Source organism: Hydra vulgaris, chromosome 03, assembly GCF_038396675.1.
Source record: "Hydra vulgaris chromosome 03, alternate assembly HydraT2T_AEP".
Classification (NCBI taxonomy): Eukaryota; Metazoa; Cnidaria; class Hydrozoa; order Anthoathecata; family Hydridae; genus Hydra; species Hydra vulgaris.
In genome coordinates, this window is record NC_088922.1 from 19,776,062 (window position 1) to 19,795,913 (window position 19,852).

A 19,852-nucleotide genomic window follows, 5' to 3' on the forward strand; every position below is an offset into this window, starting at 1 on the left:
ATAAACCATGTAACCTGAAAATAAATGGTACTTACCTTTTAAAATTAACTTTATTACAGCATCTCCTTAACGAATTGCAGAAGAAAACTCAAAAAAATAGACAAGAGCATAGCACATTAACATTGACTGTGAGCCATCTTTGTTCAAAGCTGTCAAATGTTTGTCACGTTTATGTATGTACAACCAAATAGTAGGAGAGCATTTTCCCGCTGTTTTTCAAATTGTTCTTCCATAACGGGTGAGTACTAAAAATCTGGACAAAATTGCTTACACCATATTTCTATATGCAACTAATACTTATTTTTTCAAACAATTTTTAAAATGTAGCAAATTTATTCTTCTTTTGAAATATATATTAACTTTTATATAAGTATTTTAAATTTAGCATTAAAAATGACGTCAAACAAAGAGCTCCAGAGAAAACGTGTGTATTAGTTTTATCAAGAAAATTCAGATAAACCTAAATCATTCACTGTTTCTCATTTTGAAGCAGAAAACTTATCAAGATCGACTATATATGGAATTATTAAACGTGTAGAAGAAGATAAACCATTTGAAAGACAAACTAGTAGTGGTAGAAAGCCGAAAATAATGACTTAGCGCGCCATCAGTCAACTTACCAAGCTTTTTGACCATAAATGTGGCATTTCTCAGCGTATAGCTTCAAAAAAGTTCAAATGTTCTCAGTCACTTATTTCTAAGACATTGAAAACCAAAACATCAATAAAAAAAAGAATACAAATGAAGATTCCAAGTCGAACTGAGAGCCAGAGAGCAAAAAACCGACATTTGTGTGGTCAACTTTATAAAAATTATAAAGATTTTATTTGGGTTCTTGATGACAAGTCTTATTTTACTCTCTCGAACAGCCAAATTAATGGTAATGATAATTTCTATTCAAGTAAAATCGAATTAATACCAAACAATGTTAAATTCAAAGAAAAAAAGAAATTTGAAGAAAAATTATTGGTTTACATGGTCATTTCACTTCCAAAAAATACCAAATACATATTCTGGCCTGATCTAGCAAGTGCCCATTACTCAAACAAAGCTGCTAAGTTTTTGAATGAGAATGGCATAAAGTTTGTAACAAAAAGTGAAAACCCTCCAAATATGCCTGAATGTTGTTGTATTGAATATTTTTGGTCTTGTATCAAAGGAGATGTTTACAAAAATGGTTGGCAGGCAGAGAATTTGGATCAATTACGCTCTAGAATAATTTACTGTTTTAGGAAATTCGACAAAGAGCTGGTACAACGCTTGGCAGTCTACTAGCAGAAGACTCAACACAATAAGAAGACAAGGTCTTGTTGAATTACGTTTTTATTAAAATTAGAATAAATTTGCTATTTTATTCTTTTTAAAACAATAAAATAGGTCTTCTAGATTAAAAGTTATTTAACTTTTAGTTTTGTCCAGATTTTTAGTAATCACCCGTTAGTAGGGCTTATTTTACCAATTTTTTTTCTTAATGGTCAATTACTGGCACATGGGCAAATACTGGTACCATTACCTTATATTAAGCTAAAGTTCAAGTGCACAAACAATATATTGGTGTGAAAACCAGTTTGGATATGTTAATGCTAACATGTACTGGTCATTGGTTAATAGGATCAATGCATTATTAAAAAAAAAAAAATTGTAGTGTTTAATAAACTAATTAAAAAAATTTACTTTCATAAACCGTATCTTTGGCGAAGAAAGTAATCCACATGAGCTAAAATAAATATAACCATTTGTTTTTTCAATAAAATAAAAAAATTAAAAATTGAATTTAGATTTTTTTGGGAGTGAGTGAACTTTAAAGTCTTTTATAAAAAAAATAAAAATAAATGTCACTTACGCAGCAAATGCATCTAAGGGAAGTTTATTGATATTAAAAACCTCTTTGTCGCTTTGAAGATATACAGATCTTGCATACGAAACAATACACTGAAAACATGAAATTTTTTTAATTAAAAATTGGTAACTTTAAAATTATTTAATAAATTAATAGAAGCAATACCCTTTGTGCCCAGTATTTAATTTCTTGATCTTGTGCACAGAATGCCTGAAGTTTTCCTTCTATTGAGAGCAATTTTTTTGGGTTGGCCCTAAATTTTAAATTAAAAATATATATAAGAACATAAGAACACAAATATACAGGGAAAAAGAGGAAAAAGGATAAAATTGAAATCTACAATACTAATGTGATAGTAATTTATTAATTTTAGTAAAAATTAAGTAATTTTTTTAAATGACTATATGATGACATCAATAATGACAATGATAATGAGCATGGTAAATTATGGTATTGCAACAAAAATGTTGGTTACTAAGGATTTTTTTTTTTTTTGTATTGAAAATTGAATTATTTTTGTAACTTTTCGATGGCTTCACTAACCAGTTAAAAAAACTGTTGTGACACAAGTAGAGATGTAGTCAAGTTAACACTTTGTTGTTACACAAGTAGAGATGTAGTCAAGAGTGTGAAGGTCAAGACCAAGACTATTTGGACACAAGACCAAAACCAAGACTTGAGACTTCAAAACCAATACCAAAACCAAGACATCAAAAAGTCAACCAAAGACACAGACCAAGACTTTGAGAATTTTCACAAAACTAAGATTAAGACAGATTCTTAGAAGTTCAACTCAATAAGACTCATGCTCAAACATGTAGATATACTATTAGGTCTTTAGCTGATTTTTCTATAATAAAACACAAATAATATAATTATGCAATCGCAAACTGTGCAGCGCACTATTAACGTCTTAAAAAAATAATGAAACATGTTATTTTAATGAAAAAAAAAAGATCCTCCTAAAGTTAATAATATATTTAAATAGTATATAGGAATAACAATTTACATAAACAAAAGCATAGAAAAAAGCATTTTAATATTTTGTAGAAACACCTTTCTCTTGTAAGCATTAATTTACTCTCTTCAGCATTGAATTCACAAGATTTTGAGGTAATTCTTTAGGCATATTGTCAAGCAATTTCCTTATTTCAATTTTTAATTGTTTGACATTTGATATTTCAACTTTTTCAAGATGATGACCTAATCATGACAGAGGCATGGTGGCCCCAGAGGCTAAGCGGGATTCCCGCATGGGCTTTTCACTTTTTCATCTAAATATGGGCCTCTTGGCAAATTTTAATTTTTTCTACATTTTAAAGAAATTCCAGAATCATTTAAAATATTTATGTTAGCACAAATTAAATTTTATTAATTACTTGATTTCAAACTTGATTTTAACTTTGAGCGCAATTATATTAGCATTTTGCATAATAATAATATTGCTCTGAAAACAAAGTAGATGTTTTAAAACGTATTATGATATTTTTTTCATGAGAAAAATAATGAACCCATAATCGGTTTTTAACGATCGTAATGTTGACAAAATAAATTTAAGAAAGTCCGCAGACCCAACAATAGTAATAGCTATTATTATTATTATTACTTAAATTAATTTAATTTAAAATTTAACCCCAAAACATTTTTCTTAAATGAATTAAATCGCAATACAATTACTATACAGTAATTGTATTGCGTTTTAATTAATTTATAAAAAATATTTTGGTGTTAAATTTTAAATTAAGTTTTATATAAATAAGGATCGAACTCATGTTTTGCAATTTTGTAACCTTTCGAAACAGATAAAAACTTCTTTAATAATTAATAAAGTTTTTTTATTTTTATACAGTTTATATTATTGTATGTAAATAAAGAAATCACCCTGCAATACCCTGTCCTCAGACAGATTTAAAAAAGGATGATGAACTGCTAAATGAAACTACATTATAAAAACTTTTATGTTTAAACTATGTCAATAACGGCACCATTTTTAGAGCGGCATTTTAGTTGTTGCGAGTTTATCCTAAAATGTTAAAAAAAGTTAAAACACCGAATTAAACAAAAGCATAAACTAAAAAGAACTTTCTCATAAAATAAAAAGAATTTCCTATTTTCAAGATTTTTGATATTTATTTTAGAAAAAAAATTATATATAATTTAAAAAAATTTACATTATTGTACAATAAAATAAATATCATTATATAGTAATAAAAAAATTAAAATCTTTGATTTTTAATTTTGTGTTAGGCTATGTTCTTCGAACAATAAAATACTAATCGTATTTGCTTGCGGTAAAGTTGTGTTTTAAGAAAATCAATACATAAACGTGGTTGCTGCATCGCGTAGTTACCATTTTTTATTTTGAAGTATTACAAACAATATTATTAATTACAAATAGTATTATCTCAACTTTTTGGTTTGTATTAATGATTTATTAAAATAAGGTCAGTTATTATATATATATATATATATATATATATATATATATATATATATATATATATATATATATATATATATATATATATATGTACATATATATATATATAAATATATATATTTTTTTGTATGGGCCTTTACATAAAGCATATATGGTAAAATCCCGCATATATAGGCCTTTTAATAAAAATCCCGCATAAGCTTTTTAGAGCCACCACGCCCCTGAATCATGAGCATAAATTTTATATACAATTTAAGTCAGGGCTATTAGCAGGCCACAACATCATTGAAATTTGGTTGTCTAGCAGTATGACACAATGCACCATCTTGTTGATATATGATATGGCTGTTTTCTTCTTCAAGTATATTGATGGAGGGAAGAAGACAATTGTTTAAAATTTCAATATATCTATTAGTATTTGGAAAAAAATAGATTTGCATTTTTTTTTTTCAGAGATTCTTATCTGTGAAGTGGATTGTATATCCAAACTCATTTTGTAACTTTCTTATTATTTAATTTATTCGTGTTTTTATTAATATTATTTCAAAATAAAAAATAAAAATTGTGTATATATATATATATATATATATATATATATATATATATATATATATACACACACATATACACACACACACACACACACACATATATCTGTGTATGTGTGTGTGTTTGTGAGTGTGTGTAATAATTTCACAATAAAAAATTATTTAAAGTGTGCTTTAATTTTTATTTGTTTTCAAAAGAATTGTCTTACCAGGGCAGAAACCTTTTTAATAATTCTTTTTTAAAGAATTTTTTTCTTATAATATTACCAGTTTAGTAATATTGAGAAAAATTGATAACTATGAAATACATATCTTTACATTACTATTAAATATTAAATAAGTAACAGTTTTGAAGATATTGCTGAAGATTACTTTTGAAGATACTGCTGAAGATTACTTTTGAAGATACTGCTGAGTGAAGAGTTACAAATAAATGTAACAATTAATTTTTATTAATTGTTACATTATTAATTATGACTAAAAAGCTTATATTTGAGGAAATCTATTTTTTGTTATTTATTTTTTATTAGTTCTATTAACAAAATTATGACAATCTTTTTTTTTTAATTATATAGAAATTCTTTTTTTTAATATATTTTAGTCTGAAGAATTAAATTCGCAGTAATGTTATTGAATGAATTTGCTTCTGCAATAATTTGTAAACTTAACTTGAAAACTTTTTTAAACTGATTTTTTCCCTTATTGTTTGCTTGTTATTAGTGTTGTATCACTTTTTATCACTTATGGAAAAAAATGAGGAGACCAAAATAAGAAGTTGAAAAGTTTAATGAGAGTTGAAAATTTTTTTGAAATTGAAAAGAAGTTATAAGGTTAGGGTTCAGTGTTGGTCCAATATGTGCCCCAGGCAAAATTAATAAAAAGCTAAGTGAATAAAATATATTTCAAAAAAGACAAAAAACATCATTAAATAATTTTTTTATTAATTCATTAGTGCAATGTGATTTATATAATAATAATATAACTGGTACATAATTTAAGTGTTATCATATAACTGAAATTATATAGAAGATTTTTTTCAAGCTTCATGTCTGCAAAATTTTCAATTGCTATCTCAAGATTGAGGTTTGTTATAACTTCATTTTCAATTAAAAGAATAGCCAAATTATATAAACCTATCTACTGTCATAGTCGATTGCAAGTTTTTATTAATTTTAGTTTATGAAAACTTCTTTTAACACAAGCAACACTAACAAGAATTGTCACATGAATCTGCAAAGCCGCCCACAGATTTGGCACTGGTTTTCAATTTATTATTATTTATAAACTTCAAACATTTTAAAGGATCATTTACATCATCTGGTATAACTACTTTAATGATTCGATTTCCTCCCACAACTCATTTCTATCTATATTGGTGTTTGCCTCATCAGTTAATACTATGTGTAAGTCTTTGCAATTCTTCAACAGCTCATTAGGATTTGTATTATCTTTAATATTGAACAAAAAACCCCACAAATCTTCAAAATCTTTCATTTGTTGAAAACTTTCAGATATAGACACCAATAACTGATCCAGCATAACATTAAAAACATTTTTGTAGTGTTTTTCTGGACCATTTGCATCAAGAACTTCATCATCACACTCATATATAAACTGTTGAGTTGACCGTCTGGTTCTTTCAGTTTTAAATTGTGCGTTCATGTTTAACAGAACAGTATGTTTTCTGGCTGATTCTAGAGCATCAGAAAAATCAGAATCCCTATATTCCTCTAGAAAAGTTTTACAATTTCGAAGATGCTGAATAGTGTTACTCATTTTGAAAGTAGGTTTTTGCATGGATTTGATTACAGTATCAAGTTTTGATAAAACACTGTGTCAAACAGATGTTACTGTTACTGATATTAAAAATCCAAAACCTTCAATTTTTTTAACCAAAAACTAGCTTTTGACATAACTGCAAGAACTAGCTTCTGACATAACTGCAAGAACTTGTTCAATGCATTTCTAATTTCACTTAATTTAATTTAACGCGCTGCACAGAACAAAAACTATATTATCATCTTATATAGTTCTGAATGAACTGTGCAGACAACCATGCATACAACCAAAATATTATATTTGAGTCAACCAGATGTTTTAAGTGACATGTTCTACCATAAAAATGGTAAGTTACCTCTTACCAAGTAAGTTTATTTCATTTTTAAAAATATTTTTTCTGCATATGTTTAAAAGTTAATATTGCAAATTAATTATTGATAAAACTATGTTACTTATTCAGTTTTCATTTATTTATGTTTACTTATAAATTCAGAAGAATATCAAATAGATTATATATTCTTCTGAATTTATAAGTAAACATAATACATAATTGGTCAAAACAAGATTGTATTGAATTTATTCAATTTCTATTAAATGCAATAGTGTTAGAGCTTCATAATATAAGGGGTAGAAACCTAAAAACATTAAAAATTAAAGATAGGAAAAGTAATTGGTTTTCTTTTATTTGTGGAGAAAATCAAGAGGAAAATGATTCATTGTTTGAAATGCAAATTAAGGGCTCATGATTTATGCGATGGAGTTTGTAAAAAAACAAAAAAATATACATGATGTTTGATTAAGTATTATGTAAACTAAATTATAAATTCTTTTTTTAAAAAATTTTGTTGCTTAATTCAATTCTTAAGTACAACTTCTTTTAAGGAAACCAGTTTTTTTTAGTTGTACCAGTAGTATAGAATACATTTAAAATTATTATTGTACCAAGAACAATTTTAAATGTATTCTACACTATTCTATACTATATTATATAGTATAGAATAGTGTGTATATATATATATATATATATATATATATATATATATATATATATATATATATATATATATATATATATATATATAAAATTATAAACAAAGAAAATACAACTTTTTAAGGTACTAATAGTTTCATGCCTAAAGGCAATAATCAAAAAGGTAATCATCAGCCGTGTAATACAAAACAAGAAAAAAAAAAAAAAAAAAACACTAAAATATAAAGTTAGTGTGCTCCCTTGTCAAAACAAAACAAAAAAGATAAGAATAGAAAGAACATCTGAAAACAGCTGCCTAATCACCCAGAGAGACATTAAAGACATAAAAGCAAATTTCTTTATTTCTACATATAAAAGCAATTTTCTTCTTTTTTAGATTCAGGAGCACAATCCACTGTAACATTATATTGTAACAATTTTTTTGTTTCTTGTTTTGTATTACACGGCTGATGATTACCTTAAGGCATGAAAACTATTAGTACCACCAAAAGTTGTATTTTCTGTGTTTATATAATAATAAAATTAACATGCTAATTTAGAATTATTAGTTTTATAGAATTTAAGTTGTTTTTTTTATTATTAATAAAATTTAAATTTTTTTGACTTATTATGAAAAGAGTGTAGCTTAATGATAATGATGATGACAACAAAAATAAACAATAACCCCTTACTAAAAATCATTTAATTATAAAAAAAAAAATCAAGTTATAAAAATATTAATAAATATAAAAAATATAACATACTTAATTTCCTCCAAAGGAACTTTTCCATCAAGTAACTTCTAAATAATTTTTACTTTATTTAAGTAAACTCAGTGCAAAACTTTAAATAAAACAAAAATTTTAACCATTAAATTAAAACAAAAGTATTAAGGTAATACCTTTACCATGGCAGTTTCCGATGGCAATAACATTAATATTGCTTCACCATTTTTCTCAAAACTAAAATTACAAAAATAATAACAATACACTTTAAAATTTTATTTTGCAGTTTTTTTTATTCAAAATTTTTTATTACATTTCTTTTAAAATAAGTTTAACTTCATTAACTTATGTTGTTTTTATATTTTAAAAATATCATCCATATTTTTGATTTGGCTGACTTCATGTTATACTCGTGGACTTCACATTTAACTTATTTTTCTTATGTTAAAAATTAAAAATGTCAAAATACAATAGGAGTGGGAGTGCAAAAAAAAAAAATTTCAGTAATGTTTTCATGTTGTTTTCAAAATTAAAAACTAAAAGCTGATTCATAATACATATAAAAAAACTAAACTTTATATAACTGTATATTCTGAGTACCGAAATATATTTTTATGAAATTTTAAATCTATTTATAATTTTTTTGAACAATTAATTTACTCTTAACCAGAGAAGGGAGGAGAAGGAGGAGGAGGAGGAGGGGGGGGGGTTGTAACAGGGGACTGTAATTTTTTGCAAAATTTTTCTTTTAATACATATTAGCAAAAAAAGATTTTTATTGCTTATAATGCTTATAATACTAATAAAAAGAAACCCATTAGAATGCAATAACAAGTTCTGCTTCCATTAATCAAATTACAAAATAAGCGAATCCACTTACACACAAAAAAAAATCTCATAAATCTTGAGTTAAAAATTCAATGAAACAAAATGCAACAAATATTATCTAAAGTTACAAAAAAATTTTTTTTTTTTCAATATAAACATATTGTTAATCATTTGACAATGTATTGCGCAACAAATGTTCTTAAATTTTTCTTGAGTTGAAATCTGATGTAAAACTTCCATTCAAAGGACATTTTATTTGCAAATACATCAAGGACATTAGGTTTCTAGTAAACCATAGGCTCTAAAAACTTATCTGATTTCTCTTTGTATAGTGTAATAAGTTTTATCCCAAAACATCATTCAGCAGCTAAATAAAACAAAAGCTAACCTAATATTAACTTGCTCAAAATAATATACTAACATATTTGTGTTTTTTTACATTATGTTGTGTCAGAAATCTAATCAATTGTCCTTACCTGTACAAACTGAGTTAAAAAAACTATAAGTTTACTAACAATGAGATCAATAAGGTGTTTAGATTGTGTAATGATAGTATATGACTAGTATTTTCCAAGATAAACTTCAATTATTTGAATTAAAGGAGTTTTTTCAGATAATGATTCTTCTCTACAATTTTAAATCTAGTATGATTACTTTGTTGTTTCTGATGTACTTCTAGTTCCTTGGTTGAAAATTTAATGCAAATACATTAATGACAATCCTAAAAGATTCCTGTCCTTTATCAATACTACCACATAAAACAGGATTGAAAAAAATGCAATATCCTGAAGAAACATACATTTATTAAATTCAGCATAAGTGTTCTCCAGCTGGTTTGTAACATCAGCAAAAGTGTTTATCAGCACAAGTTTTTTGGATCTTCTGATATCTTTTCTTATTTCCTTCATAATTCTTAACATCGCACAATTGGGAAGATTATAATTTATTATCAAGTTTAATATGATTTTATTTTTTATCAACCTTATAGGTAATCGATCTCTGTATGTTTCAATGGAAAGAACATTTTCTTCACATGCAGATTTTATATTTGTACTATCATGAACAAATATATTTCTTCTACTGCACTACTGTTAACATCTTTTGATGTAATTAAGGAATAAACTTCAAACAGTTAATTTTATATTGCAAGAGTAACAAAAATAAGGACCATCTATAGTATACTTAGTATCTTACAACTATATCTAGATATTTGTTTTGAAAAAGAACAAAAACAACAACTGTTTTTTGCCAAAATAGGTTTCTCACCTGTAGATAATCTAACATGGATTATCTATAGTTGGATGCTTGTACTTTAACAAAATAATAACAGTTTTAAGATTTTATCATATGAACTAGATTGACATAAGATATTTAGGTTAGTCATGCTTTAATATTATGGTTACATTTGTTGCTTAGAGATTCTGTATACTTTAGATGCTTTTGTTACATTGTTGCTGGATTAAGATGTTATTTCTTAAAAACATTTTTAAAAATAAGAATTGTGGTCACATTTAAACATTAAAAAAAAAAAAAAAAAGGATTAAAAAACAATTAAAAGAAAATATTTCTTATGGAATGTATAAATCTAAATTTTATAGAGTTAGTATATTCCATTACTCGAAAAAAAAACTTTTTAATTAAAAAAAAAATTTCTTAGCTTAACATTTTCTTACCGAGCTGTTCTTCCAACTCGATGAATATATGTATCTACTGATTCCGGACAGTCAACTTGAATTACCCAGTTAACAGATGGAAAATCTAAAATAAACGAAAAACTGTTTTAAAAACGATTCTTGATGTTAAATCTAAGTAAAATGATGTTTGATTTCAAAATCTACTGCTTATATTAAAGCAATCATACTGTGATATTTAATAATGCTCCTATGAGATTGTAAACACAATAAAAAAAACTAAACAAAAGATTAACAATTTTAACGACAGCCAGCAATGTCTAGCATCTCAAACAAAATTTAGTAAAAAAAAAAACAAAAAAACTTTTAATGTTTATGGAAATCACTACGAATGAAATGTTTGAATATAACTTTAAAGAAAATTCAAAAAGTATAACTTTAAGTAAAACCATGGAATAAACAAGAAAAACTACCTGGAATGAAAAAATAAAAGTAAATCAAAAATTAAAGACTTAAATTAACCATTCTATCTAAATATGATGGTCAACCATTCTAATGTGATGGTCAACCATTTCATCAACTGAATATTATGGCAATTGAGAATCAAAATTGCAGCACCCAACTCACTAAAACAAGTCTTGCCTTTAAAAAAAATTTAAAAATCAAGATAAAAATTGCAATTTTTGTTTTACTTAAAACATATTATATATTAACATATAGTTATTAGCATATTATGTAACATATTGCTAGTTAATCAAAAACAACAAAAACATTAGAAAACTTGTTATGAATGATATTTCAGTAATAGAGAGAAAGCAAAAAGGTTAAAATTAGTTAAAAAAGAAGCTAAAAAACATAAAATTTAAGTTGCAATTCAAAACCTAGCAAAAAAAAATTATTAGCAGTTTTCAAATTTTTAAATACACTTATAAAACAAAAAAAAAATCTAAAAGTATAAATAACTAAATATTAAAAAAATAATAAGCATTAAGTTTATATTAATATGAAATCAATAAAAACCAACCAACATATTCATTTAATTTTTTATTTTAAAATTTTAAGTATTTGATTGTAATGATTTTACTCTGTTATTTATTTATATATATTTACATTATGACATTTACTCTTAATTTTATTTACTTATATATTCAATATACTGGGTGGGGATATACATTTACACTTAATTTTATTTATATATATTTAATATACAGGGTGGGGATTTACATTTACACTTAATTTTATTTATATATATTTAATATACAGGGTGGGGATTTACATTTACACTTAATTTTATTTATATATATTTAATATACAGGGTGGGGATTTACATTTACACTTAATTTTAGAGAACTGTTATTCATAAATCTCTATTTCAATCAAACTATTTTTGCATATCTAACGATTGTATTTATCAACTGTCAGAAACGCAAAATATTTTTTCAAAACATTGAGAACAGTAAACTAGAGTTAAAAACCATGAGAAAAGAGATCATTGGTCTTTAAAAAAAGAAAACTCACAACAACTGAAACTGATATTCAAGTTGGTATATTGTACTTTAAAACATTTTTTGAAAACTGAGAAAAAGATTAATTTGTACTAAGAAAATTTAAAAAGGTCATTAATGAACGAATTAGAAACAATAAAGCTTGATTAAGAAGATCAATTGCAAAAGAATTTGGAACCAATCCCAAAACCATCGAAAATTTGATTAAAACAGACTTTAAACAGAGATAAAAGCTTATAAAAATTTGCTAGTTTGACAAACAGAACTAAACTTGTTTCTGTTTGTCAAATTTCATTATAAAATTTAAAAATTGGAATAAAATTCCTAATGATCTTGTCTATGTCAGAAAGAGAGAACTTTTAGACAATTCATGTGTACCAAAAAAAAAGAAGAAAGATTTGAAACCAAATAATTTTTTGTATTAAATATAACGATATAGTTTTTTATAAATCAAAACAATGCTCTAGTTTTGCAAACACAAAAACTATGGGGCATTTGTAAATCCTGACCCTATAACTAAAAGTTAATCACTTTCTATTATACAGAGAGTTGATTGGTTTTATTTTATTTGTTAAAATTGAAAATGCTTTTATTATTATTATTTATTATAATTATTTACTTTATTTTATTATTTTTTGGTTTTCTTATTTTACATTTAGTAAGACTTGAATAACCATTGTATGGAAAAGTTTTGAAATGGAAAATGGTTTAAACACAACCTCTCTCCATAAATTACATCTATTTATCTTATCACCATTACATGTTAAACTAAACTTTTTGATAAAGTTTTAAATGCAAACTTCACACCAAACATGTATTTAAGTAATATATATTTTTTTATGCCTTAAAATAAAAACAACACCACAACATTCTTTTAATTAAGCAGTCAACTATTTATTTATTTAAAAAATCAACTAAATAACCTTTTACCTAAACCTCTGGCAGCTATGTCTGTTGCAAAAAGAATGGCAGCCTTTGATTGACAAAACTTAGAATAAACACCAACTCGCTTTAATTGCTTTTGTTTTCCATATAATGCCATTAATGGAACACCAGGTCGAATTTTGCGTAGAACTTCATATATAAACTTTACCTGTCATAAAGAAAAATTAATGAGCAATTAATATTTTAAAATTTATATTTTTTTAATGATAAAATAAAAATATGATTTTCCCTCATTTTTATCTAACCACTTTCTACATTGAAACCAAGTATTTAAAAATTACTCAAAAATTATGAGAATGTTTAACTTGATTTAAAGGGTATGGAGTATATAGTATATAAATTATATACATATGATGTAACTCATTGAGTTGAAACAGAAATCTTGTAAAATTTCAATTTATAACATCTTTTAGAAAGCAAAACGATTTTTTTTAAGATTGTTTTAAAAAATGTCAATGTTTCAATGTTAATGATATGAATAATATGTGTTTTTCAATAATGTTTATATAGTACTATTTTATTAGTTCCCTAAATTTGAATAACTGAATTTAACAAACCTTGTGTCAAGGTGTGTCAATCATAAGATATTCTTTTTTTAAAGAAGTTGTTTGATTGTTTTATTCTTTGAGTCTTTGTTTGATATCTCTTCTCTAATTCTCATGTTGTGTAGTCTTTCAGTTGTTACAAAGTTATTGATAGGTTATGGAAACTTATTATTTTATATTTTATCATGCATATGGCTTTTGAAACCCATTATGCATAATAAATAGAACTGGTATTTTTCCAAGAATTCCAATTTTTTAAATGGTTGTTGAAGTAAATAACTACTTTGATCAGAAGTCCACACTATGTTTTTTTTATATTCTGGTTAAAACTATGAAGTTCTTCTTTGAACCTTTTAAACAACTGAACTCTTGGTGATTTGTAAAAACACACAGATATTGAACAGTCATTTTGAAGAGCTTTTTAATATAGTGTCTACATTAAAGTCAGAAGTTAAAGTCAGTTGGAGATAACCAACTTATTTTTCAATTAGAATTGCATCTCCATTACATACGCAATATTTACAGCTATTGTATCTATTATTGCTATTAGCAGCTATTGTATATTGTATAACAAGTAAAACAATGAATGCTTTTAATGACCACTTGTCAACTAGAATCAACATTGGAAAAAACAAGGAAAAACATTGCACTAGATTGGTTCCATCAGCAATTTTTGAAGTATCTTGCAATTTAGGAGGAAATGCTGCATACAATTGCAATTGTATGCAGGGTGAGTTTTTAAAAAAACTCAACAAAAAAAAAATCAAGTTTAACTGATTCTCAAATTTATTTACTGACCTTGGTCGAATCTGGACTAATCCAGATCCTTTTTACAAAAATCCTTTTTACAGCAAAGTTTTTGCCTCCTTTATCTGCTTAAGTAATATCTAAAAAAATTCAGCACCATCATCAACTTCGTTATCATCATTATTGGTTGAGTGAGATTCAAAGTTTTAAGTTGCTGTATCTTAATATGAAACTATTCCAACTTTCTCTTTTTCATTATGCTGCAGCGTGATGTAATATTGTTACTCTTTTTTAGCAAGATCTACATCAATCATTAGGCCCACATGAGGAAACTATCATGGGACATGTAGGAGTTCCCACTCGACAGGTAACTTATTATTACCATAATGTTTTAGCAATGAATGTCTGTGTGGGATATGTCAAACAGACTATCAAGTGTTATTTTTTTTTTTTGTTTAGATTTGTTGTTGTAGTAAGTTACATACTTTGAAAAATACAAACAAGGCTTCTGAAAAAAAAATTTTCTTTTGAAAGATGATTGTACTGATCTTATCATCAGTATTGAGTTACCCAAAAAATCCTTTCAGTTTTTTACTAAATTGAAATACTAATATAATTTACTACTAAATTGAAAACAATTTTTCTTTTACAAAAAGTAACTTTAATATCAAATATACTTTCCATTTCATTCTATTACAAGTTTCCGGTAATTTCATGATGCCTGATACAACTTCTGACCTTTTATAGCAAAAAAAAATTCTTTGAAGTATAATTTAAATTGTTCATCTGATGTAAATATTTTTTCAGTTCAAGAATTTTGTAATAAGCAGATGATACTCTAATGGTGCAATCAGGGCTGTAAGGTGGGTGAGGTAGTATGCAATAGCCGATTTCCAATAGTTTTTGGTGAGTAGTTAAAGATGTGGTTGCTACCATATTGAAACACAACACCTGTCATTATCATGGCAAAACACAACAACCTTACAATTTACTATTTCTAGACATTTTTGTTGCAAGGACTGATTTAATTTTGTTAGTTATTCACAGTATACAGTTTTGATACAGAGTTGATTGGTTTGTAGGTGGCAGAAGCTCAAAATACACAATTTCCTTACTAATCCCACCAAACTGATACCATAGTCTTTCTTTGATGAAGCTTTGATGTTGATTGAGATGGCTTACTAGGTTTGGACCATAATCTTTTACAATGAATATTAGAGTATAAAATTCATTTTCCATCGTTAGTTATCATTCTCTTTAATAATGAATTATTTTGATTCCATTTTAAAAGCATATTGAATATGTTGATGCGTTGTGTTAAATGATTCTCTCAGAGTTCATTTTAAACCAAAACACCAGGGTTTTTTCACCTATCTAAGCTTTCTCAAATGATTGTCAACAGTTATTTTAGATGTATTTAGCTTTTCAGCAAATTCACAAACTGCATGTAATGAACACGAATGTTGATCAGCATCAATCAAAGCTTTTACTTTGTACTCACTAATCTTAGTTGGTCTACTACTATTCGATACATCTTGAACTAAAAAATCTCCAGAAAGAAACTTTTCAAACCAATTTTGACAAGTGTGTTCTGTTAATGCATCGCTACCATACACAGCACATATTTTATTGTGTGCTACAAAAAAACGAACTTATAATATAATTTAACAAAAAAACGAACTTATAATATATAACCCAATATATTAAAAAATAATATAGATGCATTACTACACTATATAATATACATTTTACAATTATAAAAAAGTTTTAAATGAAAAGTCTATAGAAAAAATGATGAAATTTTTTAGTTTATATTTGAGAATGGAAAAGGTATTACAGATATACCAGAATTAGACAAAACAATTATATTGCAGAAATATGGTCCACAACATACAATAAAAACTGATTAAACTTTGTTTCATAAAATAATTTATACATAAAATTATTATTTCTAAGCGCAGTTTTATTCATTAGATTTACTGACTATCTAGGTAGAACATGCAAGAAAGTGTTACTACATTGATTAAGGGTTTGGGTTGTGAAGGCAATCTTTTTTTCATTATTCTTTGTTTTTTCTTTATTTAAAATCTCTCTCGTTTCAATTCTCTCTCGTTTTTATGTTACATGTTAATATAAAAATTCCTTTGTTTATGAAAGTAAGGCCAACTCCACTGAACTTTCGAAAATTGTGTGGGAATGCAAAAATAAAGCTATAGAACCTATATTAAAATGGAATATTCTCGATCAAGTGGAGCCATTCAATCCTGGTGGTAAATTTTGCAATTTATGCTTGACAGAAAAATACCACATTATTACATCACCATTAAATTTGCTTAACAAACAAACCGAGCTTGCATCAAAATACCACCATGAAAATAAATTTCTAATAAAGAACTTTAATGTCTTCAAAGCGGACACTCCATAGCATTTTTTGTATATAATTTTTGTTGTTGCTACATCTTATGATCGCTATTGCGTGAAACTTTTAGTTATGTAATTGAAATATATCTTAATAATTATTTAGTTTTCACTATATTATTTGCTCTACTAATTATATAACACGCTGTATTGAGCATTCATAATGAAAATATTAACACAATTCCTGCAATATATATAAATTTTAAATATTTTTTTTTAACTGATGATGATTAGTGTTAGTTGAAACAGTTTTTTATTAATAAAATGGTTTTACTAATTAAAAAGTTTGTATTGATTATGAAAACATTTACATTTTTGGTGCTTAAAAGAAATTTTGAATATATTATAAATGACATTGCACTTAAGTGAAATTTCAGAAGATTTGAAAAGTTGAACCATAAGTTAAATAAATTATTTTAGACTTTGCGTTTTTAAATAATTGCAGAACTTTTAGAGTTTTATCTAAGTTTTGGAGTTTTTAAATTTTTTACATTTAATTTACCTGGCGTTTTAAAATTTGATTCTTGTTTTATAAGAAAAAGATTACTAAGAAGTATGTTGCAAAAGTGCAACAAAGAAAAATTGCATTTATGTAAAAAAATTAATCTTTTACAAGATTACTTAAAAGCAAATCTTTCATCGTTGGATTGGTTTATTTTAACTAAAGCTTTAAAATATAACACAAAAAGAAAAGGATAAAATATACAAAAAGAAGTTAAAACAATTAACAACTGGTCATACAAATCTTTTTAATGTTTTAAATATCGTAACTATTCGTTACTCTTATAAACTCTCTGATGATAAATTAGACATCCTTAAAAATGGTTTGCAGTTTTCAATCCCACCAATAACAAATTAACTGTCTTCTTCAAATAAAATTAGAAAATATTGAAGATTCAGGGAAACTTAAAGCAGAGCTTTCCCATCTAGCAAATTCTTATACTTATAATTAACGTCCTCAGAAAACTCTGAAAAACATGGAATACTGAAAAAATTTTCTAGTTATCTAGATATTATTATTTTAAAACCTGATAACGGTAACATCATCATATTAAATAAAAAAAATATACATAAATAGTATTTACATAGATAGTATATACATAAATAGTATTTAAATTATTAACGATAAAACAAAATTCTAACAACTCAAGAAAGATGTTACCATAAATAAATTTTCAATTTCAAAATGTTTTAAGGAAACTAAAAGCAAAAGGTTTTTCAATGATTCTACGTGTAACAAAATTTATCTGGATCCCATCCTGCTTGTATGGACTTCCAAAGATGCATAAATTAAATTCTTCTGAGACTACAATAAACTTCAGACCCATTGTATCATCTATTGGAACTTATAATTACCAACTCACTGAATTTCTTAGAGATTTATTATCTCCATTAATAAACACTAAATTTTGTACAAGATTCATTTTCCTTTGTTAAAGAAATAAGTCGATCTCCACAAATATTTTTTAGTATTATAGGATGTAACCAGCTAATATATCAATGTTCCGCTTCAAGAAACCATTGAAATAGCAGTTAATTTAATTTTGCTCCATAATAAAAGCATTAAAAATACTAAAAATGATTAAAAAACTATTTTAATTCACCACTTTGCAATGTTGCAGTTTCTTTGCAAAAGAAACAATTTTTTTTAAAAGGACAAACTTATGATCAAATGGATGGTGTAGCAACAGGTTCTCTTCTAGCAACTGTTATTGCCAATATGTTCATGGGTCATTTTGAAAATAAATGGATTAAAAATTTAAATGGTATAAAACTTGTATTCTACAAAAGATACGTTGATGACATTTGTGCTGCTTTCCAGTCAGAAAATGACGCACATCTTTTTCTTAGATATATAAATAGTAGACACAACTCTACTTCCTTTACTATGGAACAAGAAGTAAATTCATAAATATCTTTTAGATGTAACTCTACACAATATCAATTCTTCAGTTACCACTACCATTTTTATTAAAAAAAACCTAAGTCTTCACACTAATTTTTATAGTTTCATTCTATTTTTGTACAGAGTTAGTCTAATCAAATGTTTAATCGATAGTTTAAAATTATTAGTACTAAACTTGGGTTTCACTCTGACGACCTCTTTAAAGTATTTCAAAAAAACATGTATCTATCTTGGCTAATTTCAAAAATATATAATACCTATTTAAACAAGACTAATGCAAATACTCCACCACAACAAAAAAATCAAAGGAACCTTGTCTTATTTTAAAGTACCATTTTTGGGAAAAATATCTGATTCAACTAAAAAAGACTGAAATCAATTGCTAAAAGATATTACCTTTCTTTAAATATTAAATTAGTATTTCTAAATTCTTCTCTTTAAAAGATCAAGTTTATCTAGAGTTCAAATCGATTGTGGTCTATAAATTTTTATGTGCAAGGTGTAACTCCTGTTTATAGGTGAAACTACTCACCATTTTATAGATATCTATAAGAAAGTACTCACCATCTTATAGATATCTATAGAGACTTTTTGTCCCTCATTACATGAGAAACAAAGTCTCTATAGATATCTATAAGCATCTACATGTAAAAAAATTATTTAAAAAAAACTTAAAAATATTGACTTTTTTTATTTTAATCTTAAAAACAATAGTTTTTAGGCCATAATATCTGAAAAAAATATTTTTATGTAAACTGATTATTATTTTTAAAGTTTTTATACAATTTTGCTTCTTTTGAGTACCAGGTTGACATACTTTAGCAAAACTTTTTTTTTCAAAATATTAGGGACCTGTCAAAATTTTAAGGGTCTTTAGGCGCCCCTAAAAATATTTTTTATTCAAAAAAATTTTAAACCTAGTGTTTTTGTATTATATAGAACACATTTAGTTAAGTGGAGCAGACTATTTTAAAAAAAGTTGTTTTTTGAACCACCCTAATATATATATATATATGTGTGTGTGT

The 19,852-nt window shown here is 25.6% G+C and overlaps 1 protein-coding gene across 1 annotated transcript in view; it reads right to left on the reverse strand.

Annotated features, from left to right (window-relative positions):
- Nucleotides 1-19,852, reverse strand: part of LOC100211878 (probable ATP-dependent RNA helicase DDX10) — a 78,342-nt gene that overhangs the window by 14,878 nt on the left and 43,612 nt on the right. Inside the window, exons 10-16 of the mRNA XM_065792591.1 lie at nt 13,197-13,359; nt 10,804-10,888; nt 8,479-8,539; nt 8,342-8,379; nt 2,006-2,093; nt 1,844-1,932; nt 1,675-1,717 (exon numbers count right to left, since the gene is read on the reverse strand). Coding sequence (XP_065648663.1) covers nt 1,675-1,717; nt 1,844-1,932; nt 2,006-2,093; nt 8,342-8,379; nt 8,479-8,539; nt 10,804-10,888; nt 13,197-13,359 — 567 coding nt within the window. The remainder of the gene's footprint in view (nt 1-1,674; nt 1,718-1,843; nt 1,933-2,005; nt 2,094-8,341; nt 8,380-8,478; nt 8,540-10,803; nt 10,889-13,196; nt 13,360-19,852) is intronic.